Consider the following 22402-nt stretch of genomic DNA (forward strand, 5'->3'; position numbering starts at 1 on the left):
AGAGCTGAGTGGGGGGGGGGGGGGCACTGGAAGAGCGTCCTGCTACCGAGAACAAATTGTGAAGACTGTGACCTTCTTTTAAAACAAGGTCACTAAGGCTGGGGCTCTGCAGCCAAACCCAATCATTAGACTGACTTTCATCTTGTCCCTACTTTTAATACCAAACCCCGTGATTTGTTCATGGTCATGGCTCCTTGAATTCAGTCAGGACACTGATTATGGCAGTGCGAGATGAGTGACTGGGTAAGAGCTGCCGTATAAAACGACGAGGACTCCGGACATCATATGCACAAAACTGCTTTTGGAGTCCCATTGGGAAGACTGGTTTCACAAGGGCAGGTGACGCGGGCGTCTGCACTTCACTGAGGCCCTGTCTGCAGCGGACAGCCCGCATACACAGCTTCCTCCCGTAGCTCCTCTCCAAGGAAGGCCTGAGCAGAGGCTCGTGAGTCACGAGAGCCACAACCAGCAACCAGCCCTCCGTCTCTAGGGATGAAGTCCACACAAACCACTGGGGAAATCCCCGACTCCAGAACCCTAGTTTATACACCACCCGCCCATTGGGCAGATATCATATACACAGGGCCTGAAACTAAGGGGAAAAGCAACAACAGTAAGGACAGAAATAGTCATCGATCCTAAGTATTAGCCACTATCTGGAATACTTCAAATAACTCACGTCATACGCAGCATCTTTGGATTTGTTTTTCCTATTCTCATGGCATAAAATCAAGCTACATTTTAATTTCATAGTTAGGTGAAGTACACATTTTATACTTTTCGGGGCAGGGGGAACGTTTTGTTTTTAGACTTGTGTTTCTTTCCATAGTATTTTGGTTAAAACAGCTTCTAACTTGAGGTACAATAAGCTATTTGCCATTAGAACACAATTCTCAAATAGGTGTAGAGAATGGATAGGAAACTCAGCCTTCACCAAAGGCTGACCCTATCTAAAGCGATTCACTTTATCTACTTCAAGTCTTAGAGTTGTCATCACCAGAATAAAGGGACTAATCTATAAAGTTTACTTAAACCTGTCTAATTTTGGTACCTCAATGGCCTTATCAACTTATAATTCATGAAGAAAAAGTGAGAAGAGTTCTGTGTAATTTTCTATTTAATCTTCTTTCTGTTTAATTTTTCATGGCATTATTTGGCAATTAACATTCTGCAAATCCCCAAAGATTTGAGAGCAGCGGCAAACACCAAGCTCACTGTGTAATTTATATCAAAACGGGGAGAAAGCACGAGGCTTGTGGACTCACATTTTTTGGTTGAAAAGAACTTTCATTATGGCTTTATAACTTAGTTTAGGGTTCAAAGAGTTAAAATTAAATTTATTTGAATATGCTTTAATGATATTTATCAGTAAGATATATAAACTGGCTAAAAGTAGTTCATATCCATGAAATCAAATACAATAAAATTTTCCGAGAAGCAAAGAAACCAGAAGACTTCCCTAAGCCTCTGGACTATTCTCAGACCCAACTCAAGGTCAAGACTAATTTCTCCAGTGTTCAACCACTCAAATACAGAGGGTAGAAATTTACCTTGAGGAGTAGCTTTTCATGTTGTGCATTATCGGAATCATACGGCCGTTTCCTCACATTTTCTACATCCAAGTAGAGCTGTTTATACCCTGTTATCTGCAGTAAGCATGTTCTCATGCAGATTTTAAAGCTGCAATGAGGAAAAGATGATGGTTTTTTTCAATCACACTTTCTTATCATCGTAATGGCTTACACAGCCTCTGGCCCCTGTATTTATTTAGAAAGCACTTCCTAGCTTCCAGGTTACTATCCTTAAATAGCAAACATTGCTCAAAGTGTCCCACACTTTGACTTGGCGCCAAAGACACCAAGATGTGGCAGGAGCGGCGAGGATGAGGCTTTGTCCTCTTCTCAAGTTTCCTCCGGCGGTCCGAGTGCTCCCCGATTTTCACGCCGGGTGACACCTGCACACCTCACTTTCCACGTACGTGTGTGCATAGGCTCGTTACAGGCCGTCTCTTTGCCTAACACCCCATCTCTCCTGAAGAAAAGATGCTCTTCCTAAAGTGAGCCTCTGGATCTATTCATGACATCACCGGCCATGAGCTCCCCAAGGCAGGGCACCCCAAGTTCCAATCCCCATTCCCTGTTAACGCGGATACACCAAAAGGTCCCTAAGCCACTCTTCAATCTCCAAAAATGTCACTAGTCACCTGCTTTCCTCAGGGCTTTGTCATTTCTTGCTTGAATGGCTCACTTTCCTAACGGCTTTCTATTCCTCTCCCAGCTTCCCTCGAATCTTCCTTAAACACTTATCTCCTAATGGGGCAGAAAGACGGAAGGCAGCATCTAGATCTGTCACCACAGCTCGCAGGCCGGTGCAGACGCGCTCTGCATGCTCCTGGGGCGGGCAGCTAAGCCCCTACACGTGGCCACTGGTGGCACGGAGGGCTGAGGCTGGAGGAAGGGCGCTGAGAGGGCCCAGCAAGGTCCGCCCGGGGGAGGGGGAGGGGGGAAGAGGACTTCACAGAGGGACAACACGGAAACTCGATTCCCAGGGCTGAGAGATGGCGGAAGGCAGGTTAGCAACAGCCAGGCGCTGGGAGCCTGGAGCCGGGCGTCAGCCCTGCATCGGCCCTGTGCTGCGCCAGACCTTGACTGCTCTTCCGGCGAGGGGAGAGGGGGGGAATCGGAGCGGCTCCGTGACCTTGCAGCTCGAGTTCACAGCTGCGCGGGGAGCCCCAGAGCCCACAGGTGGCACACGCTCAACCCAGAAGAAAAGAGAGAGAGCAACACACCTCGTGTCCTTCTCAGGGTTAATATTCTTCTCCTTCATAATATCCGCAACACATCTGTCCACTTCACTCTCAACAACCTGGGTGGCTTTCTGTAAAACCTGTTTATACGAGAGAAAAGTGGATGAGAAAAATCCTCGGGAGCTGGAAAAAAAAGTGCATTTTACTTTATCCTATTGTATCTTCTGTGCTGGTCCTGGGGCTCGAACTCAGGGCTCCTCGCGCTTGCTTTGGCTTTTGTTCATAGCTGATATTCTATCACTTGAGCCACACTTGCAGTTCCTCAAATACCTTTGTGTATGAAAAACACACAGACACACACATACATAGACACAGACACAGACAGACACATACCTACATACACACAGACACAGATACATACATACACACACAGACACACATACATACATACACAGACACATACACACATACACATACACAAAAACATACACATACAGACCCACATATACACACATGTGTTTTGAGAATTATTTCTAGAGGGGGAAAATTGAGCTTCGTTTTCTTTATAGCAAAGTCACTAGCAGGACCCTAAAAATGACAATAACTAAAACCTTAAGTTTCTGTAGATTATTACCTTAATAGGGTCTTACCTTATTCTTAGAGTATGTCAAGGAATTTTCTGAAATAATGGGGAAAAAAAGGATGTTACCACTTCTGTGTGTGTTTTCAAGTTATTCTATAAACAAACAATAAAAATAGCAAAACACTACTAAGTCACTTTCACAGTTGGAGAAGATACAATTGCTACGCGAACCACATCACATTTTAAAATTCTATCTTGTACACAGTGTACAGAATATATCATTCAAAAGATCTCAACACAACAAGCCAAACAGGTGACACTAACCTAGTTTCCCCAGAATCCTGTGTTTCAGTGCAGACCCCAAAGGATCAAGAATATCTCAGGCCCCAGATAATTATCTGAAGACTACAGTGAGTGCTATGTTCTCTTCTGCTATAAGCTTTCAGGAGTGTTTGGATTTAAGGCACTGGCAACAGCATAAGAACAAAGGGTCAAAGACTAGATTATCTGACTATCCTCAGACCAAAGAACAGGATACGTTCTCTACTCCTGGCTTCCCTTTCAAGAATGACAAGCACATTTTTATTGGTCTAGTAAAAATTTTGTCTGGAACATACAATAATAGGTTCCTTTTTGTAGGCCATTTGAACACTCCACAAAGAATGCTTTTGTTCCAAAGCTTTAACGTAAGTTCTTTCCCCACATTACACCAACCAAAGTGGCCTGCAGAGATCTGTGGTCAACAAGTACTTTGTTCTGAGCAGTCCAAAAGGGCAAGTCATAAGAGGAGAGTAAAATTTAAGTCAGCCCTAGGTTCTAAGAACTAGGGAAGTATGCAAACCTCAGTCACCCATGGCCCAAGGCAACCTGTCTTCCGCCCGACTCTCAAGAGAATACTTGCCTCGCATTTCTCATCCGAAGCACTTGATAAACACAATTCATGATTTTCTACTGAACATAACATCATGAGCTGCAGGGGTGGCTTCCCAGTCCTCCTTATCCAGGCAAAACAAAACAAAACAAAACAAAACACCCAACACATTTCTCACCCATCTATGTCCTAATTTAGGGAATCAGTATTGAAAAATTGGCATATTTGAGAAGGCAAGAGAGGAGCACTGTTGAACAAAGCTAGAATCAAAGCCAAAACATAAGCCACATCTATATTATAAACTCTCTACTGCTGCATTAAAAAGAAACACATAGGACTAAATTTTAATAATTTTAATGAACTTAACTGGCCCACAATATCATTTACAATTAGTAAGAAATGCAATGCATATAAGCAACTATTAATAAGACATTTTTACACTTTTTGTGGTATACTAGGACTTGAACTCAGGGCCCTGAATTTTCACTAGGTTTTTTTTTACCCACTCATGGCTGGGGCTCTACAGCTTGGGCTGCAGCTCCAGTCCAGCATTTTGCTGGTTAATTGGAGAAAAGAGTCTCTGGGACTTTTTCTGCCTGGGGTGGCTTTGAACCTTAATCCTCAGACTATCAGCTTTCTGATTAGCTAGGAGTACAGGTGTGAACCACTGGTATACAAAGGCTTTGGAGCTCAGTGTGTGCGTTAAAGGCACATTGCATCCAGACTGGTCAGTGGAGAGAGCAGTACACCTACCTGTGTGGCTACTGGCAGTGGGACTGAACTGATCGGGAGTCTAGATCTTCACACGGGGCACCAGCCTTTCAGAAACGGGCGTGGAATTAAAAGATGAATGAAGGATGCCGAGTATGAAACTGAATCTAGACCACGGCGCTCACTCCTTCTGGCATTAATCTGTATAAACTTTTCAAACGGATATGGTAGTCTAAAATTTTTTCTCTAGAAAATAGCTTCACCTACAATCTAAGGAACTATTGATAAACTGAAGGACCCAGACTAGATTCTTCTTTGCATAGATAGGGACTTTGTTGTCAGGTTTTTGTTCTTGTCTGTAGAGTAATTCAGCTTTACAGCTGCAAAGATTATAAAGTTAATGGAATTGAGCTTAAGGGACTTGATTGCAATGTATAAGGGGCCCACCATGCCTATGGGAAATGAGAAAAAAGATACTCCGTGAAGTTTTCAGTCGTTTTTTTTTTAGGTATTTCCGGCGCAACATTACCTATTCTGTGTGTCCTCTGTGCGCCTACACAGGTGTCAAAAATGCGCTGTAACTCGCACTTCCCGGTCATCTGTCGCAAGAGCCATTTCATCCAAAATCGAAAACAGTGCCCGTAGAAGAACTCCCACAAAGAAATTAACATTCTTTCCTGGAAAAGGAAATATGTAAGATAAGCTTAAATTTAAAAAAAAAAAAGATTAGTTTATTCAACTCACCCGATCTCAAATTATGTTCATAGCTACGGGGATTCCTTGTGTCTGCTTCCTGTGTGTGTGTGTGTGTGTGTGTGTGTGTGTGTGTGTGTGTGACTCAGACATCTAAGAAAACAATGACAGGCGCAGTGCGCAGGGCCTGGGTGCAAAGGACTCAGCCAGCCAAGTCCCTTAATGGCTTTTTAAATAAAAACCGAGGGTAGCATTGGGGCCGTCACATGTTTGGCCGTGTTTGTTTGATTTGATTTTGTCCCTCTGAGGAGGGACACGGCGCACAGCTGCCCCGGGAACGCGCAGCGGGCCTGCGGGCGGCTCCGGCTCCGGTCGGGGCTAAGCTCTTCTTAGCCCCGGCGGATTAGGGGGCCGGAGAAAGCCGAGCCGCCCGGCTCGTCCGTCGGGGAGTGTGCGCGCTGAAAACGGGGATCCCACCCTGGAGAACCGAGGGGTGGCCGCAGGGAGGCTGAGGGAACCCCCGCCCCCCACCCCCGCCCCTACCCCTCGGGGGGGGGGGTCCACGGGCCCGCCTTCCTTCCCCGGCCAACTTGAGCCCCGGCACGCGAGGGCCGAGGCCGGGCCTGTCACCCGCGGGGCCCCGCGGCTCTACGAGCCCCCCCCAGCCCCCCCCCACACACACCGCGGAGGCGGCGGCGCCCGGCGGGGCGGCCCGGCCTGGCGGCGCCCCGGGGACCTCGACCGCGCCGAGTCGCCGCCGCACGAGCCCCGCGCCCGCGCCCGCGCCCGCGCGCGCCGGGCGGGAACGGCTGGCACAAAGCCCCGCCGGGCCCCGCGCGAGCAGCCGAGGGTGAGAGGAGAGAAACCGCAGCCACCTCACAGGCGCCGGAGGGCCCCAGGGAAGCGGCCGCCGCCTCAGTTTCCCCCGACCGCAAAGAGCCGGCAACGGAAGGGACGCCGCTCGCCGACCGCTCACGGCGCGCACCGCGACCCGGAAGTGAGGGCGGGCCGCCCCGGGGACCGCCGGCCCCGCGCTCGGAGCCACGCCCCCTCGGCCTCTCCTGATTGGCCCGCGCTCTGCCTATCGGCCCGCGGAGGGGGCGGGGGCGGGGCGCAGGGCGCGCGTTCCCGGGACGCCTCCACGGTTGCCCCGGCAACGGGGGGCGGGGCGCCACGTCCCGCGCAGGCGCGGACCGGGGCTGGAAGGGGGCGTGGGGGGGACGTGGCTCGGCGGCGGGCCGGGGCTTCGCGGCGGCTGGGGGGCCCGGTCGCCCCCTGGTGACCCGGGGTGCCGCGGGCTCCCAGCCCCGGGCCTAGAAGCAGCGGCGTGCTCTGGGCAGTTGCACCGTGACCTTCGCCCGCAGCCGACCCGCCCGACTCCATGGGGGGCGAAAAGAGCGGCAGGTCAGTCGGCCCGGGTGTGGCCAGCAGGTGGCAGGGGAGAACCCTGCACGTTGACAGCAGAAGTTTGGACCCCACCCCCACCCCCATAATAATAACTCATCAAACATGCTTTAACGGTTGGGTTGTTGCTGAAAAAGTAATCTAGGTGCACGATCCTAACCTTTAGAAAGAGAGACGCATGGCATTGCGACAGTTCCCCCTTTGCAGGGAGAAACTCCTATTTAAGGGGGGTAGGGGCAAGTCTAGCCAAGCAAATGGGTTATCCCTCCAGCTAAGATATTTTCTAATTAAAAAGCAAATGGGTTATCCCTCCAGCTAAGATAGTTTCTAATTAAAAAACAAAAAAACTACGCCCATCAGGAAAATCTAAAGATCAGTAGGTTTTCTTCAGAGTGAGAGGTTACACTCCCGCTGTGACACCGACAGTAAAAAAGGAAGCACACCCAGAAGGACTCTGTGTCAATCGGCGAGAAATAGATCATGGCTGGTGTCCCAGATATGTGACGGGGGAAACCCAGGATTCCAGCCCCAATTCAAAGGCTTTGGGGGAGTTCTACTAGAATCCTGCAAGTCATTATAGGCTTTCGGTGAAACAGGCGACTGCCACCTTGTGGAAACCCCTGGGATCCTTGTCCTCTAAAAAGTTCCTGTCCATGGGGCTGGAGGAGTTATTACCCAGTGTGCTTGCCATTAGTCTCACCCTAAAAGCACCACCAGGGCCCTTCACTTGATCCTTGAGTGTTGAGTTATCTTAAGGCACAAACTACCTGTTATGTCCTTGGCAATATCATGAAGCTGTTGCGGTAAAGAGGAAGCTGAACCACAAAATTCTGAAAAGGATTCATTTCCCTGGAGAATGATGACACGCGCCTGAGCAAGTAGCATCTCTGCTTCAGAACTACCGGCCCACGTTGGTTGCAGAATGCCCTACCTCTCAAGATGCTCTCCACCAAAATAGAATACCTGCCCCCATTTATCCAGAAGACTGCCAGTCTGGTCGCAAGTCTTAGAATAAAAGTCTGCTAGTATCTTCCCAGTGGACAATAAATTGCGAGGGAAGTTCATGTAATGGGTTACAAGGCAAAGGAAGTTCAGGTAATGGGCTGAGTTGAGAGTAACCCACCTGGCTGACCATTGTCAGGGGGGGAAGATCTCTCTCTTTTTAAATTACTCTGGGTAACATTTGGAAACTGACAGCCACAGGCAGCCAATGGCAGCGTCTCTGGTCAGGAAAAGGAGCACGCTGATGCGTTCATGGCGAGTCACATCCCCCAGGGGTGGGGATGGGACTGCAAAACCCCACCAGGGTTTCCAGAGGTCTTGGGTGGGGGACGCGTTGATGCCTGCAATAAGAATATCAAGCAATATCAAGGAATATCAAAGAATATCAATAAGAATATCAAACAAATAAGAATATCAATAAGAATATCAAACTCCTCTTTGGGGACCCTCTCCAAATGTAGGGCCTCGCGACTTTCCTTTCACGGCTTTCAAATAAACAGGCTCTCTGTACCTTCAGAAAGAGAGAGGGAGAACCCAGTGGTTTCTAAAACAGTGAATGAAATGCCAGCCAAGGGCCTGCCATTCCCTCCCAAGTAGCCCGCGGTGCCAGCCAAGCAGTAATGAGGAATAACCACCCATTCCACCCCAGCCTCGCCCAAACCACTAGCCTGGTGAGAGGCTCTTGACCACTAGCCAAGAAGAGGTGGCCATTTAAAGATGGCCTTGGGGACAATCTGGGCACAGAAGGCTAAGAGCCAGTGAACCCATGGGAATGTTGCCTGTAGATCCCAGACGATTAAAACCAGTGATAACCGAGTGGAAGCGAAACCAGAAATGCAATGAGACGTATTGAAAAACGTGGGTGGACAAAGTCCGCGTTCCCTGGACAGCATCTCACTGGCCCCGGTGATGCGCGCGAGACCCGTTGCCCATCTTCCTCCTCCAGAACGGAATCCCCGTGTCCTCAACGCCCCCCGCCTCCAGCAAGGGGTTTATCATCATCAGACGTGCGGGGAGCCTGCGGGAGACCGGGGGTGTCCCGTGGGGAGGGCGCACGCGCTGCCCCCTCGAACCCACGCCGGGGGACCCGTCCCCACCGCCCAGCTGGCTCCTCCCCGCCGTGGGAAGAGCGACATGAGGACCAAGCAGGCGAACCTGCTGGTGGCCCTGGCGGCCTTCATGCTGTTCAGCTTCTCCTGCTTCTGCATCTCCAGGATGAGGCAGACCAGTAAGCCGTGCCTCCCCCCCCCCCATTCCAGGCCCCCGGGGCTGTGGGGGGACCGGTGGGGCCTGGCGGGGGGCCCGCCTCCCACCCAAGGCTCTCCGGACCCCCCCCCCGCGCCCCCGGGCGCCCGCCGGCGGTTAGGGGGGAACGGGCGCCACCGGTGTCCTTGGGCGCGCGCGCTGGAACCGGCACCGGGCCTCCCGGTCCCTCTCTGGGGCCCATTCCGGGGTGTGGGCTCCCCCCACCCCCCCATCGCCTCCGGACTCCTGTTGAAGTCTGTGGTCTAACCTAATAATAAAATAACACCTAACTATCCATCCTTCCCTAAAATGTTCCAAATGAAATGGAAACATGTTCTGATTGGACGTAAGCACCCAACCTGATGATGGGGGAAACGCACGGAAGATGAGGCGAATAAGGCCTTGGTAACGGCCCAGCAATGTTGGCAGAAACCGTGTAGGAAGAAAAACAAATACTCGCTGATGAGTGACAGTGGCTCACACCTGTAATCCTAGCTCTATCTGGAGGCTGAGATCTGAGGATCAGGGTTCAAAGGCAGCCCAGGGCCAGAAAGTCCCTGAGACTCTGACGTACACATACAGCTTTGGGAATATGTATGTATATATATATATATATGTATACATATATACATATACATATATATATTATGCACACTTTTGAGAGCTTGGATATCCAGTTCCTTCAGAAACGCCCGTGTGTCATACATCTCAGTAATTCCACTTGCTAGTCAGGGTTGACTGGGTGTATGTCCTAACCAGGGGAGCAAGGCCAGCTTTTGTGTTCTCATCCACTTGCATGTCCAGGTGGGTGAATATTTTCAAGAACATCCCCAGCGCCTGCCAGGGCCCCAAGGGAACTCTGGGATATGTTGATCAGGAGACTCTGTCCTCTCCCTCTTCCTCCTTTTCCCATACTGGAGTTTTGAACTCAGGGCCTCATGTGTACTCTTTGGACACTACCGCTGAGTCGTATCTCTAGCCCTCAGTGCTGGTTCGTGTTACCATAGAGCCTTGCTTCCTCCACGAGTGTGCACCTAGCCTCCCCTCCACCTGTCTTAACCATTCACCCACCTCCCGGTTGCAGTTTGGGGCTAAATTCATTGTAACAATTACAATGAGTTGTGTCAATCCAGGCCTTTTCCCTATACCCCCTGCAGCCTGCTGCTCAGTGAATTATAGTAGAGCCTGACTTTATCCACTCTGCTTCCTCTAACATGGCACAGGGGCGGGGGAGAGGGGGGCAGAAAGAATGGCCCCATCTGCCGGTTCCTTCTTCGCGGTGCCTCCTTCCCCTTCTCAGATAATCTCTTGGAGGAGATCGCATTGGATGCGGGCACCGGGCAGTTCAGACCAGTACTGCAAAGATGCTCAGTTGACTCAAGGCTTCTAAGGATGACTTATCTCAAACCTTAGCAAAATGGCTTGAAAACACGTTGCCCTCCCTCAATCCTGAATGGACGTGTATGCAAGACATGTTAAATATTTAACCGATCACAGAGCCGTGCATAGGAAGCAGAGCTGACAAATGAGAGGGAAACCAGGAAAGGGGAGGGGGGGGGAATGGGGTCGGGAAGGATGGGGGAGGATGGAGGGGGCGATCAAGATGCATTGCACTGCCAAACTGGTTTGTTGAATGGTTACCCCTTGGTACAACTACTTAAATTAAAAAAAAAAAGATACAGTTTGAAAGAGGATCTAAGATTAGAAATGGTGTCTCTCAATGCTTCTGTGGGTCTGTTTCTGTAACTATTGCTTCCTCTGGAGACAACTCTTAGTTTGCACGCTGTGCCTAAATTGATCCTTCGGGGGCCTGCCCTGCACAGTGGGAATGCAGTTTGGGTTGCGTCACCCGTGACATATCAACTCCAAGCACACGAGCCGTGTTGCAAGGAGAATATCGCCCAGGAAACCCTGGTCAGGGGCGGGGGGGGGGGGCTTTCCTGGCCCCGCTCCCCGCTCACCCAGGTTTGTCTGCATCCCGAGTTTCCACCGGGGGGAACAGGCTGGGATACCATGGCTAGTTCCAGTTCTTCCGGCTGAAGCACGCTTCAGATGGAGGAACTAAAATCAGTTCTGGCCCTTGGCAAAGCCAAACACTGCCTTCATTCAGCACCTGCCGTGGAAGAGCCGGAGCTGGCCGGGCACCGGCCGGGCACCGTGGCAAACGTGGGGGAGCCCGCCGTTTACAATGTGAAGTTCTTGCTTACCTCCCGTTTACACCCTAGAGCACTCGAGACAGACACTGGTGAAAGGGGAAAGTCCCTGGAGGGTTTTGAGATGAGCAGCAACATTATCCAATTTTTGCCACAAAACAAATCGGGTAGTAATCGGTGATATTAACTAAGGATAAAGATAGACTACTAATAGGATGGTTGGCCGATTATCTGTGCCAGTACGGAGGCCTGAACCCAGGGCCTTCCACTCCTGTTTGCCCTTTTCACGCAGGGCCGGTGCTCTACTATTTGAGCTACATTTCTGCTGAGGGCTTTTACCTCACTAAATGGAAATAAGAGTCTCATGGACTTTCCTGCCCGGTGTGGCTTCGAACCACAATCCTCAGATCTCAGCCTTCTGAATAGCTGGGATTGTGTGAGTACCCAGCTCAGAATATGGAAAATGGAAGAACATAGAAGAGCCAAAGTACTGAAGTAAAAAATCATTGATAACCCCACCTCCTATATATTACTATCTTAACACATTTCTTTCTAATCTCCTGCATATATACATATGTGCCATAATACACACACACACCATATATTCATATACGCAATCCTCATATATAGTACTATACATACTATATAGTGAAGCAGGTTATGTTTTTATTACAGAAAAGTATGTGATAACAATCACTAGGTGAATAAGCATATATATATTTTTTTCCTGCAGGCAGTCAATTGATTAACTGCAGGAACCATGTTTTGGAATTTAAGGAAAGCCTAATGCGTTTAAAAAACTCAAGTGAAAACAACCGCAAGGATCTCCTGCAAGCCCTGAGTCACATGCAGCGTGGACCGACGCTGGGAGAGGACATGTCAGGAGCCGCAGGTTTGCGCTGCCTTCGCGTGTGCGCGTGGTGATTTGTTTCCTTTAAGCGTGCTTTATTTCTGGTCCTCGAGATCCGACGGCTTCTGCTCTTAGGGCATTCCCGATCAATGAATGTAAGCTGGCCCGCGCTGGTGCTTTTAGGAGGAAACATGCACACTCAGGAGCGCAGACACCACCCTCGCATGTCTGCCCCGACAGGGGTCTTCCTGAGTATTTCTGAACCGCATTCCCTTCTCACAGTCCATCCAGCAACTGCAGCTCAAGACCTGGCGTTGCCTCTGACTTCCCCTTCTCCCGCTAGCACGCCCCCACTGGGTCCGTAAATGATCCTCTGCGCAGTTCACAAGGAAATTTTTCTGGCGTGTTCACGTGTAGGAAGAGGCCTTTTCATTGTTTAAAGGGGAGTTGAAGTCGCCAGGATGGGGGCAGGTTTCACCTTATAGACCCTGCCCGCCGCTTTCAACTGTGTTCACGCTTGTTTCTTTCAGCCAGTCTGATGACACAGTATCTCAGTGTTAAGCCATATTTCCCTAATGAGTAACGAGTGGCACTGGACATATTAATGTGTCTGTCTGTTTTCTTACTGAGTTTCAAGAGTTCGGTATATTATCCTGTATGTACGGATGGATCCACGGTTTCAAACTATTTCTGATTCATCCTTCCACTTTCTTCAGAGAGCAAATATTTCAAACTATTTCTGATTCATCCTTCCACTTTCTTCAGAGAGCAAATATTTGTAACTTTGGATGTAGCTCACCTTATCAACTTTTATATGTTCTAATGAATTATGATATCTAAGACCAGAGCTCAGGATTATAAAGACTTTGTTTTCAAGCTGCCTTGGTCTTACGTTTTACAGTATGTCTGTGCTTTGGGGGTGGGGGGGGCACTGATTACTTTCGTTCCTTTATCAAAAATCAGATTCCTCCGGACGGGGTGAAGATCTACTTTTGCTTTCTACGGTCTGATGCGTTATTAGCCCGTGGGGTGATTTTTGTGCAACGCCACGCTGTACTACATGGCGTACATTTAAACTGGGTGGTGCGAGCCCTCCAAGTGTTGTGGTTTTTTTTTTTCTTAGAAGGTCATGAATGGCACCAATAGAGCCATTACACTTTAAGGTGCTGCAAAGCCAGTTTATGAAGAGAGAAGATGTCTTAACTGATATTGCTCAGAGCCCCGGAGGAGCTGGACTTGCTCCTCTGGAATAGCGTGTCTTCCGGGCCTCGGGGACAGATCATAGCTCCAGGCTTCCGTCGAACACGGCCTTAATGGCTGGGGCACACTATTATTGATGGTGGCATTTCATAGGTCTAGAGTCATGACAACTCCCGTTTCCCATTGTCTGCCAAGCGGGGACATAGCGCAATGAGGCTCCTTTTCACGGACCATATTTGCTCATTGAAGGGCACATTTCCCTCGAATAGCACGTCCATGCCTCAAACTTCATTTTAAAAATTGTGCCAGAGAGAAGCTCGGCCGCGGGGGAAGGGGACCCGCTCCGCGACGACGGCCCCGCCGCGGCGGACAGATTCGAGGACATGAAGACTTTCCTCCCTCACCTGCGGAGGCTCGGGAGGCTGTACCCCAACGTCGTCCTTGGCAAAGGGAGACGAGGAGGTAGGGGCGTTCCGGGTCTGAGTGCACGCGCGGCTTCGGGGGTGGATTCGACGCCAAAGGATGAGCCACTGAGTTTTATTCCTGATGCTGCGGGGCGCCGGGGTGCTGGGTGCGGGGCGGCGGGGCGCGGGGTGCGGGGCGCGGGGCGGCGGGGCGGCGGGACACCGGGTGCGGGGTGCGGGGCGGCGGGGCGCCGGGTGCAGGGCGGCGGGGCGCGGGGCTGCGGGGCGGCGGGGCGCCGTGTGCGGGGTGCGGGCCCCCTCCCCGCCCGCGTCCGCAGCCCCCCCCCCCGCCCCGCAGTGTCGTTCGCGCTGGGCGTGCCCACCGTCAGCCGCGGAAACCACAGCTACCTGGCGCACACGCTGACCTACCTGCTGGCCCGCATGACGCCCGCCGAGGCCCGCGACGCCCTGCTCATCGTCGCCGTGGCCGACGTACGTGCGGGGGGGGGGGGTGCGGGGGGACGGGGGACCCTCCACGGCCTGACCCTGCCCGCCCTCCACGCCCTCCCCCTGCCCGCCCCCTCCACGGCCTGCCCCTGCCCCCCTCACGCCCTCCCCCTGCCCCTGCCCCTGCCCCCCTCCACGCCCTGCCCCTGCCCGCCCCCTCCACGGCCTGACCCTGACCTGTTCCTTCTTTTCAGAATAACGAAGATTATTTACACTCCGTGGTGACAATGATTAAGAAGAAGTAAGTCGCGCCTCCCTTGTCCTCGCGTGACCTTGCCCTGTGGCGCTGCCCCCTCCTCCAGCTGCTTAGGGAACGCGCGGGTCTCTGCGGGACGAGCTTATAAAAAAAAAGATTATCTCTTGCTCAACCCGTTTTCCAGAAGACGCCAAAATTCGGATGCTTCCTAGTGGCCGAAACCCCCGTGCGTGTGTGTGCGTGTGTGTGTGCGTGTGTGTGCGTGTGTGCGTGTGCGTGCGTGCGTGCGTGTGCGTGTGTGCGCGTGCGTGCGGCATTTCTGTGCCAGGGCTGGTCGGGGTCGTGGCTCTGTTCGGTTGCTTGCCCGGCACGCGCACGGACGGGTCTGGGGTTCCATGCCCGGCCCTTTGGAAAACAGGACAACTTTTGTGAGACGTAGCCGGTGTGTTCCGGTGGTGTCCTCGTTGAGATACTGCTACAGACTGTGCAAACTAGAGGAAATTCACTTTCCAGTGTATATAGTGTAAGGGTTGACACGCCTGTCTTGATTAAAAAGTCCGCCCTTGGGCATCACGCACCCACGCGTGAAGTCACTGCAAGCCCAATGCCACGTGGGCCTGTGTCACGTTATGCCAGCCCGCGCTGTTTCCACGAGCTCACCGTCGGGTGGCCGTGTGCCCGTGTGTGTGTGTGTGTGTGTTCAGATTCCGCTGGCACGTGCAGACGGGAGGCATAGAGGTCATTACCGTCCCTGCCTTCTTCTACCCGGAGCTGATCCTCAGCGGTGACACAGCAACACAGTTGAAGAGGTAGGGGGGAGGGAGGGGGGAGGAACTGGACTGCAGCCCACCCCCTCCTGTGCCAGGGGGGTGGGTGGGGGGGGCCGGGGGTTTGCAGGCGTGGCTCGGCGGGGACAGCGCCAGCCGGTGAGCGAAAGGTAGAGGGAGGAGAGGGGCTGGATGGAGAGAGGAGGGGGAAAGGAGGGAGAGAGGGGAGGGGGGAAGGCGAGAGAGAGAGAGAGAGAGAGAGAGACAGACAGACAGACAGACACGGAATGCTGAGCCAGGTGAGCTGGCTGCAAACCCTGGCACTGTGTGCCCACCCACGGCCAGGGAAGGCGAGACGGTGGCCTGAGGTCAGTCCCCAGGGGATATTTACCCCAGGGGACTGGGCCCGAGTCCTGGGATCCCAGCCTCCTAAGTAAGGGAGGAATCCAGTAAGCCACCAGCACCCAGCATCAACCTGCAGGCACCGAGTACTTCATCAGTTAACTCTACACGTTCATTTTTAAAGGGGGGCTTACCGATTCAATAATAATGAAAACGGTGACCCACTTTGTTGTTCGTCTTTAGGTTGTACATGAAACAAGTCTTGGATTTTTGTATTTTGATGCTGTATGCCCAGCCCAAAGCCACGTATTACCTGCAGGTGAAAACTCGCCGTATATTGCTATTTTTAGTGAAACTCGGCATCCTTTCTCCCTCTCCCGTAACTCTCCCTTCCTCCTTGTGGTCCTGCCTTACTTTGTACCTCAAAAATAGGAAATGCTGGGCCTAGTGGCAAGAGTGCTTGCCTCCTATACATGAGGCCCTGGGTTCGATTCCCCAGCACCACATAGATAGAAAACGGCCAGAAGGGGCTCTGTGGCTCAAGTGGCAGAGTGCTGGCCTTGAGCAAAAAGAAGCCAGGGACGGTGCTCAGGCCCTGAGTTCAAGCCCCAGGACTGGCAAAAAAAAAAGAAAAGGAAATGCTCACTGTATGAGAATAACACAGGGAAGCTTAAAACTGAACTCACCATCATCTTCCATGGGGTTTACTGGAATGGAATGGAAAAAATTACAGGCACCTTATGCACACTAACGTGTGATGAAGTAGAAATTTCAGCGCATACATTTTTCTGCCAACTGGTTTGCTAGACGAAGTCTGTTCATGACAGAGTCTCCTTGTGGGGCCCGGGCTGAGCGCGTGGCCCCTCCTGTCTCAGCCTTGTCGGTGCTGGGATTACAGGCCTGCACTGCCATGCCTGTCTCAGAAGCAGTGATGGGGTCGGGTCATTCACCACTGCGCGTGCCTGGCATTGACCCGCACGGTCTCACGCGTGGTGAGCGGCGTCGTGCCACCGTGCCTGACTGTAGCTGTAAAGATCACCCTGTCGCCCGTCATTGTCACCGCTCAGCCACTTGTCCGGTGCTCCCGTGGCGATTTGGGACCGCAAGTCACATCTGATTCATCTGACTACTCGACACACGACAACCCATGACATTGAAAGTCCCTGGTTCCTTCTCCGCCTCCCCCCGTGACTGGTGGCAGCCAGCCCTGTGCGGTGGACTGCCATTTCACAGCCAAGAGGCACGTGGTGGGCCCCAGCAGCTGCGGCTTGCACCCTCAGGCAGGAGGCCCAGTGCAGCTCCGCCTTGCGCGGGATGTGGTGTCTCCGCCCCAGATTCCTCTGTTGAAATCCCAACCCCAGCATCAGGGCCTTCGGAAGTGGCAAGGTGTTCAGGTCAGGACCTTAACCATTGGGATCCGTGCACGCATCAAAGAAGTGCAGACGTCTGGCCAGCCCCTTTCTCCCCCTGAGGGCATGCAGGAGTCAGTGCCCCGGAGACCGGCGTTCCGCCCCCTGCCAGATCTGTGGGACGTGTGCACGCGTGGATCTTGCACTTCGACGCGAGAGCCATGAGAAATGAAGGGTTATTGTTTTAGTTTTGGTTTGTTTTCGCCTGTCCTTGGGCTTGAACTCAGGACCTGGGCTCTGTCCCCGAGCCTCTCTGTGCTCAAGGCTAGCACTCTACCACTTGAGCCACAGCGCCGCCACTTCCGGCCTTTTCTGTGTCTGTGGTGCTGAGGAATCGAACCCCGGGCTTCACGCATGCCAGGCAAGCGCTCTACCACGAAGCCGCATTCCCAGTCCGAGTGGTCATTGTTTATAAGCTAGTCTGTAGGGTTTTGTTGTCATTTCCCAGATGGACTAGAACCAGGGTATCTGTGAAGATGAAAATGCAGTCAAACAGAGGACTTAACTTGAATGTTGAAGGTTAGCATTTAGGAAAAAGATACTCTGATCTGGCTAGTCTCAGAGCCAGAACATGAAATTTGTCTGACTGCAAATGTCTTCAGGGAATTACACTAAAATCAATTTCCTCATTACAACCTTCTTTCGGTGTATCCTACTTTAAGTATTTTCTACCTACAAGCTAATAATGATGGACTCAACAGAAGTATTAAAGTACTAATTCCTTTTTTGTTGTTTGTTCGGATTTTTTTTCAGCTAGAAGATGATATCATAGCTAAAAGGATGTTCTTTAAAGAAATGGCAAATTATGTGCATAATATTGCTCCAGATAATTGGTTTTTCATTGAGTTTACAGAGCTTGGATTTATAGGTAAGCAATAGACCTGTCTTGTTTGGATCAAGTTTTTTTAATATATAACCGCAGTTTACAATAACAGTTGCTTATTAGTTACCAAAAAGAAAGAAATAAGAAAAAAAGAGAAAGAGAAAGAGAAGGAAGGGAGGAGGGAGGGAGGAAAGGAAGGGGGGAGAGAGAGAGAGAGAGAGAGAGAGAGAGAGAGGGCCAGCTGCCAGTGTCTCACCCCTGTAATCCTAGCTACTCAGGAGGCTGAGACCTGAGGATCATGGTTAGAAGCCAGCCTGGGCAGGACAATCTGTGAGACTCTTATCTCCAATAAACTACTAAAAAAAAAAAAAAAGCCAGAAGTGGCGCTGTGGTTCAAGTGGTAGAGCTGCTAGCCTTGAGCAAAACAATCTCCAGTTCAAGCCCCAGCCTGGCAAAAGGAACAACACAAATTTAAAACAAAAAATTTGAAATGACAGCCGGTGAGGAAACCAATGAAACGTTGCATTCCCGTGAGTGATTGCCGTGACGCGCGCGGGCTGACCGCGCGGGGCCAGCTGAGACCCAGCTCGGCCCGGATTCTGACGGAGGAGCGGGGGGGGGGGGGGGGGGGCTCGGCGACCCACAGCGCTCACCTGTGTTCAGGGCTCACAAGCGTTCTGCATCACTTATGGAAAGCGACTCTGTGGCTCACTATTTTCCCGCTTATTTCATTTTAAAACGAAGGATTCAGCATTTTAAAAAACAGCCATCAGACCCAATGGAATCATATTTTTTAAACGTAGGGAATCATTAAGAATCATGATTAGGGGCTGGGGATATGGCCTAGTGGCAAGAGCGCTCGCCTCGTATACATGAAGCCCCGGGGTTCGATTCCCCAGCACCACCTACATAGAAAATGGCCAGAAGTGGCGCTGTGGCTCAAGTGGCAGAGTGCTAGCCTTGAGCAAGAAGAAGCCAGGGACAGCGCTCAGGCCCTGAGTCCAAGCCCTAGGACTGGCAAAAAAAAAAAAAAAAAAAAAAAAAAAAAAAAAAAAGAATCATGATTAGGAAGGAGACTGAGGCAATCTGGGTGGGTGGGCGTGGCCAGACCAGAGGGTGAGGCATGGTACTGGTAAACTGGTGTGTGGAATGAAACCCCTTCATACACCTACTTCATGATAACAACGAATAAAGGACTTGAAAGAATCATTCATATAAAATCAAATTCTGACAAAGGAATGCTCTGATATTGAAACCGAACCTTTTCTAAATTTTCTCATTCAAGTAACTGTACAAAGGAGATGCCGTATAACAAAGCAGTTTGTGAATGCGGTGTACGTTGGTCACTGTGTTCTCGCCCATCCCTCCCCTGCCCGTCCCTTCCTTCACTCTAGCACGTTTGTAATGAGCATGAAGTGCCAGAAGTGATGAGGTGGTTAGGGAAGAAGACCACAGCGTGCAGGTAATGCGGCGTGGTGGCTGGGATCCAGTCCCCTTCCCTCTCTCTCCCGTCCCTCCATTCCTTACCCCCAGTTGGGGGGTGAAGTCGGGAATGACTTCCCCGGAAGCTGTGGCTGACCTCAGCTTGCTGACACGTTCTCTCTCTCATCACTACTTAAGCAGTCAGTAAGGCTTCGCTTGATTGTCTTCCAACGTCACTAATTCTGTAAAATTTACTTCGGAGGAGTTGGATGTCGTTTTAAGTCATTTCTGTCATCGTCATGCTGACGGAAGGGACTGCTATGTATAAACTAGTTGCATCTCATTTACTTTTCTCCACAGGAAAACTGTTCCGATCTGCGGACCTACCCAGCCTTGTGCATTTTTTCTTAATGTTCTACCAAGATAAGCCCATAGATATGCTCCTGGGTTACCTACTTTTGGTCAAAATGTGTGAAAGCATGGAAACTTTTGTGAGTATTTCATTACTTAATACCTATGAACTATTTGGAGAACATTCTGTCTTCCTAACGTTCTTACCTACATTTTCTTAGCAAACAGAATCTGATGAGAGCATCAAAATGTTAAACTGAGATTTCCCTATATTACTTCAAGGATGAGAGGAGAAAATGTAGAGAAACTTATAAACATGATTATTTAAAAAATATGGAGCAACAAAAGAATGAATGGGATTCTAAACCCTCCACACTTACTTAAACATAAATGGTCAACATATACTCAATTAAGAGATGCTAAGAATGGTTTTACTAAGATAATACAAGTACTGCCATCTATGCTTGGTGCAAGTATAAGGTATAGATGAAAAGAAGTAGATGGAGAAAGTACAGATCATGAAAACAATAATCAAGGACATTTATAGAAGTTCATATATTAAAATCAAAGTGGCCTTTAGATCTACAAAACAAGGATCACTATACTTACATGGACTTTAAAGGAGAACCAGGGAACCCTGCAAACAATTAAGGTGCATAACTTCACCATGCAAATGAGACTGACCACCAAAAATCAAAAACTCTCCATACCCATTCAAGTTGAAACAGGCAACCCGAGGAACCTAACCCTATATTGTACAAAGCCTAGAAAGAGAATACCCCACTAACAATATCATTTCAGATGGGTTTTTGTTTTGATTTGGTTTTATGTTGCTGGTGGCTGAACCCAGAGCCATGTTCAGCCTAACCATGTGCTACCACTGAGCTACACACCAGGCACAAATGTTTGCTTTTAATAAGAATGGTGCTACATAGGTCCTTTTAAAAAATGCTTATATTTTTATCAATATTACCACAGTCCTTCCCCATTAATTATATCATAGCTTCTTTACTTTAATCTTATATATTTATTGTTGATAATCACATATGTTTATTGTTGAAGAAATTTCAGACATAATAAATACAGGAAGAGGAGGATAGAAATAATGTCACCTTACTGAAATGGATAGACAGGGGGGAAAAACCACATTACTTTATGTAAGTTCTCAGAACAGAAGAAAGAAAAGATTCGCTGGTAGGAAAGGAGCTTGTTTTTCTAAGACAGGAATCACGAGAATACAGGCTTTGACTTTTACCCCTCCCGTTCTCTGCTAGGAAGAAAGAGTTAACAATGGCATTATTGTTTAATTGAAATATATATATATATATTAATGTAGTAACCCAGCAGAAACGAATATAGTACATGCAACAGAAAGGAGCCTTCTGGGCTTTTACAGAAGATTGCTGCTTGTGCTCTTTACCAGGCCGACTGTAGGCAGCGACAGCGTGAAGTCCTTATTCGGTACAAGCCCTCCCTCTTCCAACACGTGGGGACATATTCTTCATTCCCTGGAAGAGAACAACTTCTCAAAGTAAGACTTGGCAAATAGAACTGCAGTGCCCCGTCGGGCCTCGGTAATGGGTCAGCTCCTGGCTAGAGAAGGCGTGAAGGCGGGGTGCGTCAACACCCCGACCACTCCTCTCTCACAGAAATGTATGGCGGAGGGTGCACCAAGTCTGTGGTCAAAGAAAAAACAAAAACAAAACATTTGCCTTATAGAAATTTCTTTGCCTTACCGTTTTTTAGCTGTGCAATTTAAAGAATAAGACTCAAGAGTTTTGTGAATGGTGATGGTCAGCGTACACCTCCTACCATCTAAAGTGGAATCCGTAATAACTTAGAAACCAGACAAGTTGTGCATCCACTGACCTGGCTTCATTTCCCCCCACAGGATTACTTTTACTAGGAGTTTCCTGAGTCTTTCAGCTTGTTTACAAATTGTCATCTTCACCCTTTGTGGGGGGGAAAAAAAAAATGTCATGGCAAGAAGAAGACTTCTTGGCAATGTAAAGAGTGGACAAGAGAATGCGCTCTGTTTTTCTTTTTAAACTCAATCCTAATAATAGAGCGGTAAGTATTAGAAGTCAGTGTATCTGCACAGTGATCCGATCGCCGCCGCTACTCCCAGGGCTTTCCTCGTTGCGTTTTATGTGCGTTCAACCTGTCTTGGTGCGTTTTCCTTACTATTGCCGAGAAAAACCTTTATTCAGTTTATTTCGACGTGCATTGTTCCCCCCAACCGCTTAAATTAGACACATCGCACCCCCGGGGGCTGAAGGCGCCTGAGTGGGGGGGGGGGTGTCTCCCGCGCTGTCGTTTTGTTAAGGAAACTCTCCCGTGTGGACGATCGCCCTGTCCCCACGATCCCGTCACTGTGTCACAATAAAGCAAGTACCGTCTCGCCAGTGAGGCCGCCTTCCCGGCTCTGTTGACACTCGGTTTCCACACGGCTGTGCCACGGTCGTGTTCCGCGCTGCGTGTGGAGCGGGCGGCGCCTTGGGAGATGCGGAGGACCCCCGCGCGGGGGGGGGGGGGGGGGGAGGGCAGGGCGGGGCGGGGGGGGGCGGGGCGGGGCGGGGCGGCGGGGGGGGGGCGGACGGCGTGGAGACCCGGGCCATGAGGAGGGAGGAGCCTTTCCACTGCGGACGCCTGCGGGGCGGGGCGGGGCGGGGCTCCGTCAGCCCCGTGCCAGGGGCTCTGCCACGCCCCGGTGCCCCTCCCGG

General features: G+C 50.5%; 3 protein-coding genes across 3 annotated transcripts in view; 2 read left to right on the plus strand and 1 right to left on the minus strand.

Annotated features, from left to right (window-relative positions):
* Window positions 1-6210, plus strand: part of Ucp1 (uncoupling protein 1) — a 20318-nt gene extending 14108 nt beyond the window's left edge. Inside the window, exons 8-9 of the mRNA XM_048333387.1 lie at window positions 4037-4047; window positions 6200-6210. The gene's annotated coding sequence lies outside the window, so the exon portion shown is untranslated. The remainder of the gene's footprint in view (window positions 1-4036; window positions 4048-6199) is intronic.
* Window positions 1-6585, minus strand: part of Elmod2 (ELMO domain containing 2) — an 11505-nt gene extending 4920 nt beyond the window's left edge. The window contains exons 1-5 of the mRNA XM_048333389.1: window positions 6480-6585; window positions 5441-5588; window positions 3397-3425; window positions 2789-2886; window positions 1551-1680 (exon numbers count right to left, since the gene is read on the minus strand). Coding sequence (XP_048189346.1) covers window positions 1551-1680; window positions 2789-2886; window positions 3397-3425; window positions 5441-5582 — 399 coding nt within the window. The 5' untranslated portion in view covers window positions 5583-5588; window positions 6480-6585. The remainder of the gene's footprint in view (window positions 1-1550; window positions 1681-2788; window positions 2887-3396; window positions 3426-5440; window positions 5589-6479) is intronic.
* Window positions 6586-9129: 2544 nt separating this feature from the next.
* Mgat4d (MGAT4 family member D) lies at window positions 9130-21240 on the plus strand. The gene is made up of 10 exons (XM_048333555.1): window positions 9130-9238; window positions 12142-12317; window positions 13728-13920; window positions 14221-14354; window positions 14564-14610; window positions 15270-15374; window positions 15918-15993; window positions 17837-17951; window positions 19689-19819; window positions 21103-21240. The coding sequence occupies exons 1-10, from the start codon at window positions 9145-9147 to the stop codon at window positions 21226-21228; spliced, it is 1197 nt and encodes a 398-aa protein (XP_048189512.1). The 5' UTR covers window positions 9130-9144; the 3' UTR covers window positions 21229-21240.
* The last annotated feature ends 1162 nt before the right edge of the window (window positions 21241-22402 follow it).

The sequence above is a fragment of the Perognathus longimembris genome, chromosome 24 (assembly GCF_023159225.1).
Source record: "Perognathus longimembris pacificus isolate PPM17 chromosome 24, ASM2315922v1, whole genome shotgun sequence".
Lineage (NCBI taxonomy): Eukaryota > Metazoa > Chordata > Mammalia > Rodentia > Heteromyidae > Perognathus > Perognathus longimembris.

Bases quoted from the DNA above. Each gene is read 5' to 3' on its own strand.
- Mgat4d (XM_048333555.1), top strand. From the start codon at position 9,145: ATGAGGACCAAGCAGGCGAACCTGCTGGTGGCCCTGGCGGCCTTCATG. The intron at 9,239-12,141 runs GTAAGCCGTGCC...TTTTTCCTGCAG, and splicing joins CTCCAGGATGAGGCAGACCA to GCAGTCAATTGATTAACTGC. The intron at 12,318-13,727 runs GTGTGCGCGTGG...TCCCTCGAATAG, and splicing joins CAGGTTTGCGCTGCCTTCGC to CACGTCCATGCCTCAAACTT.